At 31.1% G+C, this 19,476-nt stretch overlaps 1 protein-coding gene across 1 annotated transcript; it reads right to left on the bottom strand.

Moving 5' to 3' along the window:
* Positions 1–1,062: 1,062 nt before the first annotated feature.
* LOC114746254 (BRASSINOSTEROID INSENSITIVE 1-associated receptor kinase 1-like) lies at positions 1,063–8,950 on the bottom strand. Its single transcript, XM_028934515.1, has 11 exons — positions 8,612–8,950; positions 7,655–7,787; positions 7,508–7,579; positions 5,596–5,739; positions 4,311–4,382; positions 4,140–4,211; positions 3,975–4,054; positions 3,328–3,456; positions 2,890–3,231; positions 2,139–2,533; positions 1,063–1,645 (listed from the first exon to the last, which is right to left on the bottom strand). Exons 1-11 carry the CDS (start codon positions 8,721–8,723, stop codon positions 1,331–1,333), a joined length of 1,866 nt encoding a protein of 621 aa, XP_028790348.1. The 5' UTR covers positions 8,724–8,950; the 3' UTR covers positions 1,063–1,330.
* Between the last annotated feature and the right edge of the window lie 10,526 nt (positions 8,951–19,476).

Genomic DNA, 19,476 nt, shown 5'->3' with positions numbered 1-19,476 from the left:
ATCCATGTAATGAAGTTGGCAAAAAAAAATAAATATAAAATATTAAGTTGTCATATATAGAGCCTATGCAGTTTAAAGTTTCAATCTTTACATTTTTGGAAATAATATAATATCTTTGAATATAAAAATATTTAAATTTTTAACTGTATTTTCCTTACTTTTATGTCTACAAAGATACCATGAAGGTGAGTGGGAACCGTGATCCAACAAGTACTTGAACAGTACCCTATTGATGCAGTGATATTTTTGACAATTGGATGAGAAAGTTACTGAGAGAAAGGAAAGCAGTTCCTTCACACACACAAACTCCATTGATCATTTCCATAAAATACTCATGCATTACAATTAATTTAATCCACTTTATATCTTCATAAATTACATATTTTGGCTGTCGTAGATAATATTTATCCTCCTTTTATCAACCTAATTTTTTTTAATTTAGAAATTAATTTGCAAGCATATAATCATGAATTTAAAAAGAGAATGATGTATTGTTATAAGAGAATGTTATTTTTTGCTGAGTGTTCAAGGCTGAATGAGAGACAAAAAGTAATTGGAGAATGAGACGTTTAAATCACTAAAGTAAGAAGTCTTATTGATAAACTAACTTTTACTTCATTTATGTTTGGACTAAAAGAAAAGCTTATGTTTTGAAAACTCATCTCTAGACATTAATTAAATCCTTTTATTTGACCTCACCATTATTGTTGCTAGACTCACATTTTTTACTCTAGGAAATTTCATAAACATGTATAATTGATCTATATGAGTTTAGATGCACTCCATCAAATGAATTCTTCCTTTCAAACAATAATGTTTTAACTACATCAAAATTTTGCTTTGGTGACTAGTTTTCTTTTTGTGTGCGTTAGTTGCCATCTGTTTTCTACTGTAATTATCCACTGGAAGTACCACATTGCACACAAATTCACAACCCCATATCACTGTCATCCTGACAATAGCAGATTTCAATGAAATTCAAGAGCACTGGCTTTGAAATCCCCAAAATTTGCATCTTTGTCTGTGTATCTAATTTTGAAAGGAAAAGAAGACTTCCATATCTTTTCTATACATTAATTTTTCCTACATATAATACAACACAAACGATGGTCACTTGTGCACTAGAGTTCCAATTATACACTTCTTGCAACAATCACAACACGATCAACGGGGGATCAGGACAGCATAATCAAAAGGGAAGAAAAACCAGCTGCAAAGAAAATCATATGCCCTGAAGTTCCTCACTATTATCACTTTCAAATGTTTCGAGCCATCTTCTATAGTTACGAAAGGATTGTGTAGATGATGAGTAGTATTAAGGTTGAGAAGATCATCTGGGACCTGAGAGTTCATCTGGGGGAATATGTGAAGCTGAGTCCACAATTGGCCAACTAGAATTGGGGAGAAGGGTTTGATTATCTCGCCGATGCATCTCGTCTTTCTGCCATTGTTCCCATTTTTCAGCCAAACCATCACCTTCAAGCATCCTTACCACCTCAGACATCTTTGGTCTTTCCATAGCCGAGCTTTGTGTGCAAAGCAATGCCAACTGGATCAGATGCTCCGCCTCCTCTTCATTATAGTCACCACCCAGATCAGCATCCACTAGTGCTTCCAGTTTCTTGTCTTTCAAAAGCCCTTTCACCTGCATCCAAAGCAGAGTCAAGTTGCCAAATCATGGAAACAGGAAAGGGGTATTGTCCAGATTCTATCTACTTAAGGTAGAATCCGTTGGTTCTTCTGTTACGGCCCAAGTAACATTTAAACCAGCAATCCAACTAAACCAACATATAAGTTGTTCAGGACAATTATTGGTAAAGAATAGTGCTTTCTTCAGTTATTACAAAAACCTATGGTTGTGGAGAATGGACGTTAGGAAATGCGATGCAAATTGAGGTTGGCATTGTCATGTTGATTGCTTAATAACTTTTTGGTCATAAGAAACCACTTAAGGAAACTAACTGACACTATATTTAGCAAAAGGTGTTTGATTACAGGGCTGTTTGGGTGGAAACAAGATCATGGTTTTAAAAATACGAAATAAATACGTAGAGGAGTTTGCCTCGTTTTACGGAAAATTTTAAGGGTTGCCAATCACTAGATGGTAGTAAAATCCTATGAGAAAATAGAAAACATACCCAATCAAGTAACATGACATCATCATCATTGGCAAGTCGTGCAAGATCGAAGGCCCTCTGTCCAGTTATTAGTTCAAGAAGCATCACGCCATAACCAAAAACATCAGTCTTCTCTGAAGACTTTCCAGTGGAGAGGTATTCCGGCGCGATGTGCCCAATGGTACCGCGCACAGCAGTGGTAACATGAGTATCTTTGTAATTCATGAGTTTTGCCAAACCAAAGTCCCCAACAACTGCTTCATATTCCTCATCCAATAATATATTGGCAGCTTTAACATCACGGTGAATGATCTTTGGATCACAATGATCATGCAAATAAGCAAGCCCTCTAGCAGCTCCCAGTGCAATTCGCTTCCTTACAGGCCATTCAAGCGGGGGTTTTGATTCCGGGCGGTCTAACACATTAGAAGACATTTAAGGGCATACCCAATATTCATAAACGCATTTCAATATGAAACTACAATTTAAATATCTAGCATTGAGAATTTTTTCCGGGTATATTTATATCTATATTGGGTTTGCATCCTAGCGCAAGATAACTTATCATTCATATTTCATTAACAATAAATCAAGATAAACAACGAAAGAGTTTGAAATTAAAGTTAACATTAATGTTACCTCAAAAGGAAATACAGTAATCCCTTTTATGCCAACTTACATAGGTTTCAGTTATAAGCAGAACCAATGCTAATCAATTTAATATTCCTAGGAAAAAATTAATCAAACAACCAGAGTAGAAGAACAAGGATACCTCGTAAACATGATGCCACACTACCATTAGCCATGAAAGGATACACAAGCAACCTTTCAGTTGGTGTCATGCAAAAACCACGCAGCCGTAGCAAATTACGGTGGACAGCCAAGCTGATCATTTCTACTTCTGTTTGAAATTGCAGCTCTCCACCCTGAGTTCGTTCCTCTTTAAGTCTTTTCACTGCAACCAGAGACCCATCAGCTAGCCTTCCTCTGTAAACCTTACCAAATCCACCTCTACCCAGAATGTTCTTGTTACTAAAGTTGTCTGTTGCAACTTGGAGCTCACGCAGGGGAAACTTCTTAAGCTGACCAAGGTGAACTTCAGGGTCCTCCTCAGCTGCCAGTAAAAGGGCAAAATGTTGATAAATCAATTATGGCTGTCACATAATTCACTAATCATTATGTATACCATCTTTTCCATTATCCAGCTTACCAGGAACATCAAAGAAATAATCTTGTGGTCTCCTCTTCCGGCAATAAGCAAGTGCAATTGCAGGGGCTGCAAATATTAGAGCAGCGGCAGCAGCAACTCCTCCAGCAATAGTTCCAGTACGACTATTGCCTAAAATAGTTTACAGATTACAAGTTGACCAGAAAATTATTATTCTCTTCAAAAAGTTTAGTCATGATCTCTTTTCTATGAATTAAATATATGCTAAAAATAAATGAGTCACAGACTCGCACAAGAATCAGCTATGTTTTCGGTAAAGCATTTAAATAGATGCAGTCTTTGATTTGTCGATGCTTTCCTTTCTCCTTTTCCACACTTTGTCCACTATTGGTTCTGCCCAGTATTGGCATGCATAATGATTGGTGAATAAAGGAGCAAAGGAAGCTATGGTGTGGGTTGTTTAACCCACACTCTTCTTTCATTATTCATACAGTAATTTTTTTGGTTACATATTCCTACACGACTAATATAACATGAATATGAAAACACATCATTGGGTAAAATGTGTAAGTCCAGCAAAGCATTTTGAAGCTCAATAGATTTGCACAAGAAGGTCTGTTCTCCAACTAAAGCTAAGGTAGAGTAGTTCTTCCAACAATCTAAATTATTATTGACAAACGACAACAAACCTGAAGGAGATGGCGGCGGCGTTGGTGAAATTGGGCCAGGTGTAACGTCTAGTGGTTTCAAATCAGGATTATCATTAAAACTGTTAAGTGGAATAGAGTTTAGCAAAACTTTGATGTGTTCCTCTTCAATAATCACCAAAAATAAACAAAACCACTTGCACCAACCTGAGTTGAGTGAACGCTAGAAATGAACCATTGACTGGGATTACTCCTTTTAGCTTGTTTTTTGAAAGATCACTAGATTCCATGATGACCATGAGCTTAAACATCATTACAGATATATAACTTAATGGCCACATTTGCACAAGATCATTGAAACTTAGTAGAAAAACTCACAGGACTTGCAGTGAATTAACAGTAGTCAACGCCATGGGAATGTCTCCACTCAAGGTGTTATTGTTGAGACGCCTATTTCAGATAGCAGGACGGATTAGTTTGCACATAATAATAAGTTAAGGTAGATAGAAATATGAAAATAATGGACAAACCATAATATTTTGATAAATAAATAGAATGTGTCACTCCACTGCAGATAAACTCGTATTTGGGAACATAAATTTGTTGAAAAGTGAATATGTCCAAATATAGCCAATGCTGATGCATCCATAAATTGACTATTGGCTTCAAGTACAAATAAGAATTGAATGATTACATTTGGAAATTTACAGATAAGGTTAAAACAAATCCTTTCTTCTTTGGCCTTTGACCGAATGGTCATGGTAAGACACATAAGAACACACCATAGACCATCATAGATGATTATAGACCTTTTCGGCTTTAAAGTAATGCCAACGTGATGGAACCCAAGCCATCACAGCCTGCAATGAAGATTAATAGATTGCCATGGGCAATAAACAAAATGGGTATTAAGTGCTAATCCTCTCTTATAGACACTGGTGTCAAAAAACAAAAAAGATAATCCTACATACTTGAAAAATTGTTTATGAAATACTTTTTTATTAACGAAAATCCTCAGCTGAATTCAAAGTTATTATCATAAATATCTCATAAATTTTGACACTAATCCGAAGTCGTTTTATGCCATAATAACTTGTCGTTTTTATTTATACAAACGCAACTAATAGAATCAAGGGATGGAATGAAAGTAGGTGGAACACAGTTAACTATTCATTGAATGTTTCCACTCCATCATTCCCAGAGAGCAACACAAAAAGGATTCCATTAGTCTCCCAATATCCGCACAAGGTATCCAGAGCATTGTCTCCTTCTTTGCCATTGAGGATAACAAAAATAGACATCGGCATCCAAGCAACAATTTATCTTAGAATTAAATACAGTATCCATTAAGAACTTGCTGATCATTTGATTGCAAGCTTACTAATATTCACTTTTCCTGGGAACACATTACACAGAAAAACAATAACCCCACCCATCCAATTTTAAAATGCACTTTGGTATAAATTTGCATGGGAAAAGACTAGGAAGACAACAAGCGCATTATTCAACTGTAACGATTTGACTGAGGACAGTCTGATGTTAAGTAGCACAAACAAAATGCAGTGCAGCATGAGTGCCTAACAGATAGCCAAGACACACTGATCAAGAAAGAGCTGAAAAAGATTTAAATATAAACTGCAGGTTTAAGAAGAGCATGTCATACAGGAAACGTAGCTTTTTAAGATTGCCCAATGTTTCTGGGATGCTACCAGATATGTGATTGGCGTACAGATCCAAGCTCACCAAATTTGTCAGATTTCCAAATTCAGCTGGGATTTTTCCTGTTATGTTATTAGTATAAAGCTCCCTGGCATAGAAAGGAATAAAAATTCAGATTTGAGCAAAAATTAAAAAAAGAAATCCCCGCAAATAGGTGATGACAGATATGAGGCCAAAATTGATATGGAGCGGTTGAAACCTCATGTTGATAAGGATAAAACTGAAGCAAGCACACCCCAAAAAACATATATTGATGGCTTATATGACATACAATGTGTAACTGCTCCATGAGATAATTCAGTCTCTTAAACAACTACAGGAGGACCAAGATGTCTCAATATCAACATCATGAATTAGAAAGTTGATCAAATTATAGTAACAGCCAGAGATTGATCACGAGATTTAAGAATAATAGACAGCATAGTTCCCGATAATAGCTAAAGTAGAAAAGTATTCTGGCTCTAAATTCACATAGAAGGATTCAAAGTTTGAGATAATCTTAAGTGGTTCAAGGACTCAAGGTTTGAAATCATTCCCCTTTTTTGTATTTAATTGAACTAATGAAGATGAACACTCATAAAGTAGGCGCTAAGATCAATAACATTCAATTGAGACTTCATGTCCTTTGCTACACAAATTTGGGTTTGGTATGCTATACAATAATATGCGCTAACTGTTAAGTCTCAATTTTATATGCATTTTCATAACAATGAATAACGACTTGTCTATTTCATTTTTCCTCCCATTGTATCATCATTTCTAGTTTAATTTGCCCATAGGAGAAAATCATAGATTTGACATGCTTTTATGTTGAAAAAACCTTAGTTGGACTCGATTTATTTATTTGTAGGAAAGTTAAAGAAGCAAAGAGAGCCCAAGTTCTGGTGCGTGGAGACCTCATATGAAGTGTTTAAAAGGCATAAGTCTGACATCATCCAAAACCAGAAGAAAGTACTAAAGATGGCGCCTAACTAAGTTTGACCTTTCCCATATGCCTGCAAGTCCAATTATAAGGGGATACTCATCCAAGGGAGGTCTAGATACCGATATGCTAAAGTGGAGGCTCAATCTATCTTGTGTGTGATGTCTAAACTTGGAGAGGAAGAAATCAGAGTAGGACATTCACTGCAGCAAGAGAAAAGAAGCTTCCTAGAGCTGTAAGGCCAGCAAAATAAGAAAGTCATTGCACATCAAACAAAACTTCAACCAGGAAACTATGTTCTTCACTAATTATTGTTTATTCATAGTCCCCATATCAAAGGCCTCATGTAAATAAGAAAGTGGTCTAAAGCAAGGACAAAAATGGAAATTTGTGAACTGCTGGAATTTTTACTGTGGGAAATCACAAGAGAACAAGGGATAGACAGCTAGATAAGTACCAATGAATATTCAGAAGGAAGTTTGAGTTCCAACAAGCTGTAGAGCAGTGTAGCATGATATGCAGGTATTATAAGATCACAAGAATAAGGACTGCTTTTCCCCCAAAATAATACAGCCTATTCATAGCTTGTTGAAATTTAGAGCGCGTGAACTTTGCTAGATGAAGGGGCGTAAGTAGAGGAGGAAGATAGAAAAAAATTTGCCAATATGGACAATATCTATGACAAAGTCTGAGAATTTTAGACATTGACCAGTGAATTGGACTCAAGTTTGAAGCTCAGAGACTGAACACTAAGAAACAAATGAAATGGAAGCCTACTCTATAAACCCAGCCACTGTATTGGTTGTAAAATCATCGATTAAAAAACCACCAAAGAACAGAAGAGACAATGGTTCAAGAAATAATGTCAAGTCATAATGTTCCCAGAAAAAGATGAAAATCTGTGCAACAAAACCATATCAGATTCAAAACTTACAAGTACTGCAAATTCGGGAGTTGACCAAGCTGTGCAACTAGTGGACCCGAAAGGTTGGCATTTCCAAGATCACTGACCAGAAATAAATAGAATTTTTAGCTGCAGAATGGTCATTAATGATAGGTAAAAGTCCTAGGAATAACTTACACACGGGTCACGCTGTTCTCACTATTGCATGTAACGTGAAACCACGTGCAAGGATTGACAAGGGTGGCATCCCAGCTTTGAAGAACATTGTTTGGATCAACTACGCTGGTCTTAAATGTATTCAGGGCATCACCTGTCTTAGAAAAGGGCAATTTTCAGACGCAGAGATCCTCCAGATTAAATCATATATTGTGTTATGCTAGCAACATCGCAACAACTCATAATAATCAAAGACCAAATATATTATACTCGCCGTATCCTTAATATAAAACATATTTTGTAGTATGAAGTGGGTCTTATTTTAAGGATAGGAGGGAGTAGTAATTGAAGATATTTAGGCAAACAACGTGTCAGTGTTTATGCTGCACTGGGAAGTGGAAATACAGAAAGAAGAAGCATTGAGGGATACTTTCTTAGTTCACTCTTTGTCAGAGTTCTACAACACGGCTAAACAGTAAGAGATTTACGTTAATGGAAAGAAAAATGTGACCTATTTCTAATATCAAAAACATTTTGACAAGCCATTCGACGATGGTCAGATCTTCCAAAACCCAGACCTATCAATCCTCAATTAAGTATAGGAACACACCAGTCTCTCTGAACTGTGAGCATAAAATAAAATTTTGCGTGTATTATCGTTTATTATGGAGAATCAACCGAAGCCAGGACCAACATATATAGCATAAGAATGAATTTTTTGAAAACCCCTCAATCCTCTCTGTTCATACTCGAACAAAAGCATTACAGACAAAAGCTTGAAGTTGGAATATTAAAATAGCTACTCCATCAGGAATCCTATTAACTTCTATAGTTATGCATGTCAACCAAGAAGTAATATAGCTAACAGAGCAAGAAGAGCAGCAAAATAGTGAATTTTTCCTATATCAATGCCAAAAAGCATCCGTAATATGAAACATTGAAGAAACAAAAGAGCAGTGACAAAAAGGCACCACCCACCTTCGGCATTGCCAGAAACATTTAGCACCAAATCAAGCACTAAGACCGCACAAAGGAGTAAAGCGGCCATGAAAGACGGAACCATTCTGTCCATATGTCTCATCCTCTTCATTTAGAAGCCCATGAACTTCATAACGAGTCATAAACTCACAAGCACGTTGACCTCATTGACCAAATGGACTCTTGAGGATTTTCCACAGTCACCTTCTGGGCAGCTTCCACCTTTCTCCTCCTGCAAGTTTTATTCTGGAATCTGAAGCTGTAGTCTCATATGGGTGTCGATTAATTTAGCTGAAAATGCTGGTAAACGGAAAGAGATAGGAGAGGAACCTCAAAATTTGCAGGGCATTCTAGAGTGGACTGTGGAAAGGAGATTGTAGCTGAGTCAATGCATGCTACATGTCTCACTAAGAGATTTCATCACTTCTTTCTCTCCCTTGCTTTTCCCCTCCCTTCTTTTTTTTCCCAACTAACAAACAATATACTTTTTAAAGCTAATGTATCAAGCTACAACCTTACAGAAAGTTTAAAAACTAAATATATACTTAATCTAAACTATAATATATAATACTTCCGGTACTAAATCTAAAAACTAATTTATAATATAATTTAAATTACAAACTAACTTTATGGTTCCAAAAAAAAAAAACTAGTTCCTATGTTTAAAACCCAATAGCATAATATTCCTCAGATTCTTAATATTAGACTCATTTAACTAATTTGACTAGATTAAAAAAGTTAGGTAAGTTAGTTAATTATAAGAAATATGATATGTTTTTCCTAAAATACCATAATCATCTTTCTTAATACCCTTCTTCCTCTTCTACTCGATTATGATTGAGGGAGTATCCATATGGGTAATTTAGATAAAATTGATAAATATGATAAATGAGTCTTATATTTAAAACTAAAACCAACTCAATAATTAAGTCCTATATTAAGTACGGAAGGAGTATTATTGATTGATGTGGCTGTCGGCAACGTGCTGTGACCTTTTTAATAAAAAAATTAGGATGTTTATATCTTCTTACTTGAATTTTAATATTTTATTTTAGGCTAGTAAACTTCATCGCAGCTTTTTAAAAAGTTAACAGTCCCGCATTTTATTTATAAAAACATCATCAATTTTTGCACTTAAAAATAAAAAAATTTTCACACGTGTCAATCCATGTTTGGTCCCAAGAAAAAATGCATTGGTTGTTTGGTTTACGTGTGTTGCGGGTTTTCTCTTTTTCTTCCGTGTTTGACCCACTAGCTATTTTAAACTAATAATAATGGCCTTCTTTTTTTTTTCCTGCTTTCTTTTCAATTTCATTTTCCAAAGAAAAACTTTTTTGTCATGACCTTACGCGGCATGGATTTTTCTTTTCTGGAAGTACTTTTTTCTTTTAAAATAAAGCCATGCTTTAAAACTTAAACTAGATTTAGTTTGTTTTTTTTTTTTAACAATTGAGCATATTCTTTATAGCGACTTAATGTGTTTAAGAAAATACTCTTCCGATCTTTAATATAGAACCCAATTGTTAAGTTGGTTTTTGTCCTAAATATAAGACCCATTTCTTATATTTATCAATTTTCTCTAAATTACCCCTATAGATATTCCCTCAACTATCATCAAATAAAAGAGGGAGGGGAGATATTAAGAAAGATGATTATGGTATTTTAGAAAAAATGTGTCACGTTTCTTATAATTAACTAACTTACCTAACTTCCCTAACCTAATCAAATTAGTTAAATGAGTCTTATATTAATGATCGGAGGAGTAGTAATTTTTCTAATGTTATCTCAGCTTAACTAGTTTTTAGTACTGCTGGCTTGTCCAAATTCAGATATTTTATTTCATGATTGCTTAAAATATTAACTTGCTTGATAGTAGTTAATGATCAATCTCTTTGCAAATAATTAATTTGATGTATATAAGAATAAGTATATTCTTAAATAAGTGTGACGTCAAAATCAGAGAATGTGATATTTTTGAATTCGTTGTAGTATCAATCAGAACCGTTAATAAGGCGGCAGAGCAAGTTGATCCTTTTTTAATCATTCAAAGCCGTTCAAAAGGGGGCAAGCCGTTGATTAGGAACCAATTTCCAGTCTCATTGATCTTTTGAGTTATAATCTAAGCTTCAATCATCGTAACCACGTTGATTGACCCGTGTTCCATGCTTGACCTTCTCTCTTTTTCCTAGCGTTAAATAAGATATATATATATATATACACACACATACTTTTCTGGTATTTAATATAAGATCTATTTAACTAATTTGATTAGATTAAAAAAAATTAGGTAAATTAGTTAATTATAAGAAATATGACATGTTTTTCTTAAAACACCATAATCATTTTTTTTAATATCCTATGTCCTTCTTCTAATTGATTATGATTGCAAGAGTATCATAGAGGTAATTTAGAAAAAATTAATAAATATGAGAAATATGTCTTCTATTTAGGACTAAAATTGATTCAACAATTAGGTCCTATATTAAGAATTGGAGGAGTATATATTTTTAATCCTCTAACTTTGTACTACCTTATATCATTAATATAAGAGTTATATAACTAATTTGAGAAAATTTAAAAAAAAATTAGTTAAGTTAATTAATTGCGACAAAAGTGTGTTGATTTTTTTAAGTTACTTAATTTAATCAAGTTTATGGATAACTATCTTTTGGTGAGGACTTCTTATAATCAATAAGGATATATTTTAGAAAAATATTATAAATTTGAGAGATAAAGTGGATTAAAACCTTATATTTAGAGCCAAATTTAATCTCTAATTAGCTTTTATATTAAAAATATGATTTGAGAAATAAAATATATTGAGGTCATATATTTAAAGTCAAATTTAATCTTTGGCTAACACTTATATTAAAAACCTAGGGTAGTATAAGATTCGAGTTTGGCATCTTTAAGTTATTAAGTATCCTTTTAGATCATTTCATCCCTCAAATGATAATTTTTTTGTGTCAATAATTAAAGCACTAAAGATGAACTTGTTGATAATTATGGGTTAAATCATAATTGTTGAAACGTTCAACGGTACCCCACCAATCGGCACTTCTATAAGATACTAAAAGATAGTGTTCAGGCCCATGAGTTTTGGGCCGGCCCTGGTCGGATGGATAATAACAATGAGCCCACGCTCTTTTATTTATTTGGGCTTGGCTACATCATTTTCTTTTGCTTTTGGACATTTAAATTATCATCTTCTCCTACAAATACAATTTTGAGCTTTTTGGTAGTTTGGAACAAGATTATTTTTAATAAGAAGACACATGTACCTATTAAAATTATATATATATAATTTTGAAGCTTAATTAAGTATCCATGTAATGAAGTTGACAAAAAAAACATATATATTAAGTTGTTATATATATAGTGTATGCAGTTTAAAGTTTCAATCTTTACATTTTTGGGAATAATATAATATCTTTGAATATAAAAATATTTAAACTTTTAACTGTATTTTCCTCACTTTTATGTCTACAAAGATACCATGAAGGTGATTGGGACCCGTGATCCAACAACTACTTAAAAAGTACCCTATTGATGCACTGATATTTTTTATAATTGGATGAGAAAGTTATTGAGTGAAAGGAAAGCAATTCCTTCACACACACAGACTCCATTAATCATTTCCATAAAATACTCATGCATTACAATTAATTTAATCCGCTTTATATCTTCGCAAATTACATTTTTTTGGCTGTTGTAGATAATATTTATCCTCCTTTTATCAACCTAATTTTTTTTAAAATTTAGAAATTAATTTGCAAGTATATAATCATGAATTTAAAAAGAGAATGATGTATTATTATAAGAGAATGTTATTGTTTGGTGAGTGTTCAAGGCTTAATGAGAGACAACAAGTAATTGGAGAATGAGACATTTGAATCACTAAAGTAAGAAGTCTTATTGATAAACTAACTTTTACTTCATTTATGTTTGGATTAAAAGAAAAGCTTATGTTTTGAAAACTCATCCGATACATCAAAGGTCAATTTGGGAAACATAATTTGAAGTTGTTTTTACCGTTTTAATATTTAATTAGTTTAACAAATATACGTTTTTTTGGTAAGGAGATTAACAAATGCACACTTTTTAGTTTTAACAAACTGTAAATCATAAAATACTGGAACGTATCTCTTTGTATAATCAATCATATAGCAATGAATTTAGATGAAAAAATGATTTAAATTAGTGGATATATATAAAAATCATTTCAGTGGTTTGATTTCATACAAAATGAAATGTAGAAGTGTGTGTGATGAAATGGTTACAACAATATTATACATATATATGTGTGTGATCGCAAAACATATTATAAATATTACTCCTCCGGTCTTTAATATATGACCCAATTATTGAGTTGGTTTTGATCCTAAATATAAGACTCATTTATCATATTTATTAATTTTTTCTAAATTACCCCTATGATGTTCCTTCAACCATAATTAAGTAGAAGAGGGAGAAGAGGTATTAAAAAAGATGATTTTCGTGTTTTAGGAAAAACATGTCACATTTCTTATAATTAACTAATTTACCTAACTTCTTTAATCTAATCAAATTAGTTAAATGAGTCTTACATTAAGGATCGGAGGAGTATAATATATACTCTCTCTATCCATTTTTGTAGAACACTTCTAAATGGGTGGGTAAAATCATTAATTATGTCTGAAAATTAAAAAAGAATTAAACTTGCTTATATTTAAACCCGTACATACAAAAACATAGCAACATTGTCACATTATTTTGCGTTCTTCGCGGCTGACTTTTAATGAGATTATTATACTATGTATATAAATTTTAATGTTCCTTCAATAGTATGACTTTTCTCTATAATTAATTCAACCTTATCTCATTTTCAACGTAGTGGTTCAACCGGATCAAACAGCTCATTGATCAAGACTTTTTTTGGAGAATAATAAATTATATTATTCATAATTTATACATAATAAATTGTTGATAGGTTTAATAATTTTTTTTTTGGCTAGCTTATAGGTTTAAATTATATACTATATATGTGGTTCAATTGTTGACAATGAAATCATCAATCTCATGAAATCCTGTGAGAGATTTTATAATTATCATTGGAGGTAGTATTTAGTATTTAAGACCGGAGATAGTATGTTATATATATATATATATATATATATATAAAGATATATATATATGTATGTATCTATATTGGCGAGCAATGATGGCATAAAGCATCACAACCACCAGAAACGTTAACGAGCCTCCCTTCCTATATTATCCTCATTCCTCCTTGCCATAGGCGTATGTTAGATTTGTTAGAAACAATAAACAATAACGGTTAATATTATTTTTCATTCTTATATGGGTTGATTTTCTTGGGCAAAATTCTTACAGTTTGATTGAATTTTAGTTTTGGTCCTGAGTTTCAAATCGTAGCTTTTGGTTGCTATGAAATTTCACAAGGACTCAGTATAGTTAACACCAACAAGTATAGGGATTAAAAGCAAAACTTAGTGAAAATTCAAAAATAAGATGAGTTTTGAACTGTTGATGGTATGTAATGCTAGTGAAGGAAAAGCCATAATCATATTCATAATTGACTATATATTGTTAAAGTTTTGCTATCATGAAGCCTTATGAAGAAAATGGGATTAGTCCAAACGTGAACAGATAGATGAGACAAGGTAGCTAACAAAATAGAATGATATGCCTACCATTAATCCCCCCCCCCCACAATTTGTTTTTTACTACATTAATTGTTAATTAATGCTTATTTAATACATTATTTGTGTGTATCCTCTTGCTATTATATCAACCTTTCATTCTTAGGAAGAAATTTTTTGTTATTTTTATAAGATCTTTTGATAGTTTCAATAAACATTTAATTTTTTTAATATATGTCCCTATTTAATAAACATGTTGAGAGAAGATAAATTAATATGATGTTAAAATTTAGTATAGTTACCGAGGGACTAGAATTAACATGCTCAAGTAAGTTTTGGAAATTTATAACTCATTTTTCAATTAACAACTCCATTGATTATTATATTTAACACTAATCATGAAAAATGTATGATTTAATTTAGGGTTAAGGTCAGCAACCTAAAGTATTTTGTTAGGTGCATTTAGCACCATAAAATATCTTGCAATGCATCTAACACTCTAAAATATTTTTTTAAGATGCATCTAATATTTTAAAATATTTTGTAGTGTAATTTTGCTCCTGAAGTATTATTTTTTTCAAAAATAATTGTGCTTTTGAAGTATTATTTAATGAGCTATATTAGCTTTGTTATTAATTCGTCAAAAGGTATGTCAAATGAATATGCATCAAGTACCATAAAATATTTTTTAGTATTTCTTTAGGATACTAGAAGTACCTGAAAAAAATATTTTAAGGTGCTAGAGAAATTTAAAAAAATACTTTAAAATATTTCATGATACTAAACACACTACAAGATACTTTAAAATGCTGGATATACTTGACAAAATACTTTTAGATGTTGGCTTAATCCTTTAATTTAACATTACCATTAAAAATTGATTTTCAAAAGTTCATTCGTAGGTTCATTACTTGCATCTTATATGAAGATTGATTTTGAAATAATTTCTAGTGAGTGCAATTTTGATATTTTATAAGAAAACAATTAGTTTTAATTAACTTCAAGTGCCAGTGTTTTATATCTAACATAGCAGAGTCAAAGCTGCTAGAGGCTTAGAGCATGTGAGCCTGTCAACTAGTTGAACTTTCAATTCATAATTAATAATTAATAGTGGTTAGGTTGAAGAGTTAGACTGTAGCTTTAGAAGTCGATGACGCTGAGGTCGATCGGCAGCTCCACATTGTGAAGCTGGTCCAGTTGACGTGGGATGGGCTTAAAAGGGTGTTTACATACTTCAATAATCACTTTTCAGAAGTATTTTTTTACAGATCGAGACAAATCTTTCTATATATTTACCTCGTATGCTGTAAAAGAACTTCTGAAACCATGGTTTTGATTTTATCCAAATTCCTTCTAAGAATCATACTCTAAAATTAATACTGCTCCGGTCCAAATATAAGACCTATTTTATAATATAATTTATACTATAAAATAAGTCTTATATTTAAGGTCAGAGGAGTAGTATGTCAACTTAGTTTGACTTTTAAAAAAAAAAATACTCCCTCCCCTTTACTTTTTTACACATAGATATGTATCTTAAATAAAAAGTATGTTTTTAATTTTTTAACTTTACAGAAGATTTCATTTTGGCCCCATAAGTTTAAAAAGTAAATTTTTAGTCATCTAACCCTAAAATTATTGACAAAAAAATAATAATATTGAGCTCTTGAATCCTGATAAAATATTATTAAATACTAACATATTAAATTTAATATTCAAAACAACCATGATTGTTACAAAAAATATCATTTAAGACTAATAACTTTGAGGTTAAACAACTAAAAGTATATTTTTTAAAGTTAAAAGACCAAACTAAAACCTTATATAAAATTAAAGGATTAAATATATATTTTAGTCTTTAAATATATGTGAGATGGAAGGGAAATATGGGAGGCAGAATACTTGGAAGTAAAAACTTCCAAAAATAATTTAAAAAATTTACTATTTTTCAAAGTTTTCCTCTTTGTTTGGTTCAGGGGAGGGGAGGGGAGGTCATGGTTTTGTTTGGTTGGAGGGGAGGGGAAGGGAAGGGAGATTTCTTGTTTGGTTCATAAGGGGAGGGGAGGAGAGGTAATTATAAATTGACAAATATACCCTTATCTCTATATTTAGACTAATTTATTTTTTTAATACACACACGATATAATATATAATTATAATACACACATGTTATGATATGTATATATTAATACATATGATATGTATATTTTATATAATTATATTATTATTATCAAATATTATTAGTGGCTAAAAAAAGAAAAAAGTGAAAAAAGATTTTTAATAAGATGGACAAACTTGAAATATTAAAAAATTAGTATGGGTAGTTTGGTCAATATTAGACATAATATTTCTCTCCCCTCAAAAAAACCCCAAATTTGGAGGGGAGCATGGGGAGGGGAGGGGAGCACTAAAAGACAAATTTCTTCCCTCCCCTCCCTTCTATTTTTCCCAACCAAACACACTTATTTCCTCCCCTCTCCTTCCCTCCCCTCAACAACCCTCCAACCAAACAAATATGAGATAAATACAAGATCTTTATATATTTTATCTCCCATATTCCTTTTATCTTTTAAGGTATACTTATTTGTGCAAATGTAATTAATATGGATAGTTTTCAATATAAATAAATAAAATAAATGATATTTTAAGGAAAACAATACACATTTTTTATAAATAAATAATTTAATTTAATTTATAATCAATTTAATAACTGATTTTTATAAATAACTAATTTAATTTCAGATAAAAAACTAATTTAATTAATTTTTTTATCTATGTGTATCAATTATTTAATTATTATGTCTAGAGTCAAATGAAGTACTTTATCATCAAAAATAAACTCTTAAAACTTTAGAAAATTTTATATAGGCAGCATCAACTGTTTTATTACAAATATATCATTCTCCGCAATTTTCAATGAGATGTGTTCTTTAAATTTTTGGTAATTATTAAAGATAAAGATGAAAACCAAAACAATGTTTAGACATTTTAGCATATATACTATGCAACGAATGCCCAAAAAGTTACATTTATGACTTTAATAATTCATAGTCCACCTAAATACGACAGTATATTATGAAAATAAATTAACAATTTTATATGTGTTTCAATATAATGAATCAAATAGTCGATTAATATAGTTTTTTTAATACAATTTAAAGATATACATATAAATAAATAAACACCAGGGTTTGAGTCCGAAATTTCATTCAAACATAACAGAGTGATGCTCCCACTGAAATAGCTTGAATTAATTGATTGATGTCATAATGACTTGTGGAGAAATGAAAAATTGATAATGGCCAATCATTTTTTGGGACACCAGATTTTGAAGCAATGTTTCTTGAGTATCTTTCCAAACTATCCAAAAGCTGAGATTGCTTCGTTTTACAATGACTTTGACTTTACGTGAATTTTTTTATCATCAGCTTATATAATTAAATTGGACATATATATCTTTAGAAAAATTATAGAGAGAAATCACTTGTAAGAAATTTAATTATCAGTAGTGTTAGTGACATGTAAATATCACGAGTTGACATATAAAAGGTACCTATTGGCAATAAAACAAAATTCAAAACTTCTTTGTGATTTTTCCCATATATTTTAGCAAAGAGTTCTTCTGTTTTTTTTTTTTTTAAATTAAGTATATGAATGGGTAGATAAGCCTATGTGTTTGCCTCATTTGATGCATAAGGGAAAAGTTGGGACATGAAAGTAAATTGTGAAGATCAATACTAGTAATTATGAACAATATAAAAATTTTAGCCGATATTATGAAAAATATAATTGACTTCGTGAAAAATGCTCATTATCCAATCTAAATGTGTAGTTTAAGCGGAGAATATTCAAAAGTACCTAATAGAATAATTAATTATTAAGAAAATTTTTTAAATTTATTTTTTGAATTACGGGTCTTTATCATTCACATAATACAAATTTGCAGCTATAAAAATATATAATGATTAGTTGCTGTCGGTGGTCTTTAAATTAAAAATAAAAAATTTTGTGAATTTGACCTTTAGATATAATTTCTGTTGTGTTAAGTGTCTCTCATTTTATGATTACATGATGAAAAAGTTGAGAGATGAAAATAATTAATTCCATGAATGCTGCGTATTAGTATCAATATTTGATATTAAATTTACTTTAGCTTATATATTTTGATAAGAACAACTTAAATCAAGTTTTTTATATTCATTATATTAAATTTTCTAATAACGTATGGCCATCATGTGTCATATTTTTGAAATATTAGCTTTTAATAACATTTAATTATAAATTCATATAAAACAAAAAAAGATACATAACTATTTGTGATCGGAGAACTTGAAATCTAAGTTTTTTTTCCTTTTGATAAGCCACATCAGGTTATACCATTTAAATGTGATGAAATATGACCATTTTGCGTCCCTAATTATATGATAACACAATTAAATATAAGAATTATTGAAAATACTGTATATTCTCTAGCTACTTGCACAGATGTTAATGTCGAGCAAACGATTTTTTGAGGAAAAACAATACGAGTACTATCTTTAATCTTAAATGTAAAATCTAAGTGATCGATATGGTTTGATATAATTTATCTCTTATATTTTTTTTTTTTTCACATTGTCTTCATTAATTTTAGCAATGTATTCTCATATGAAATAGACATATTTTTAGAAAAAAATCAATAATTTTTACATAATAATACAAAATAATCAATTCTCCCTTTATATTAATCTATATAAATTAATTAATTAAATTTTATATTTAAAATCAACAGAATATATATTGTATAAAATTTTGGTAGAGATATACATGCACAAATTAAAATGATTTTGATAGAGGAGTTAATCTCGGCTAGATCCTCTCTTTCAAGTTTTTTTTTGAATAATTTATAAATAACTTTTAATCATAATTTATAAAATACGAGATAAGATAAGTATGTAAAAAGAATTTTATTTTAACTTGTATAAAACATATTTTTAAAACACTTAAATAAGCCAATCCAAACAAATCCTAAAAAGCAGTTTTTTCATTAGAGCCTGGTTAGGCTAATGGGTCGAGTTTTGAGTCAGATTTCGCTTAAAGTCATGTTTATATTTAATTAGATGCAGGAATATGAAATAGACTCATAGGCTTAACTTATTAAAAAGTGATGGCTTGGATGCGTTTGCAAAATACAACTATATACTTAGTTTAAGGAGCGTCTTTTCAAATTACTTCTGCTTAATC

Source organism: Neltuma alba, unplaced genomic scaffold, assembly GCF_004799145.2.
Source record: "Neltuma alba isolate B1F8T4 unplaced genomic scaffold, ASM479914v2 tig00000123_pilon, whole genome shotgun sequence".
NCBI classification, from domain to species: Eukaryota; Viridiplantae; Streptophyta; class Magnoliopsida; order Fabales; family Fabaceae; genus Neltuma; species Neltuma alba.
The sequence above is the reverse complement of the archived record's forward strand: the minus strand, read 5'-3'. Positions and strand labels throughout refer to the sequence as shown.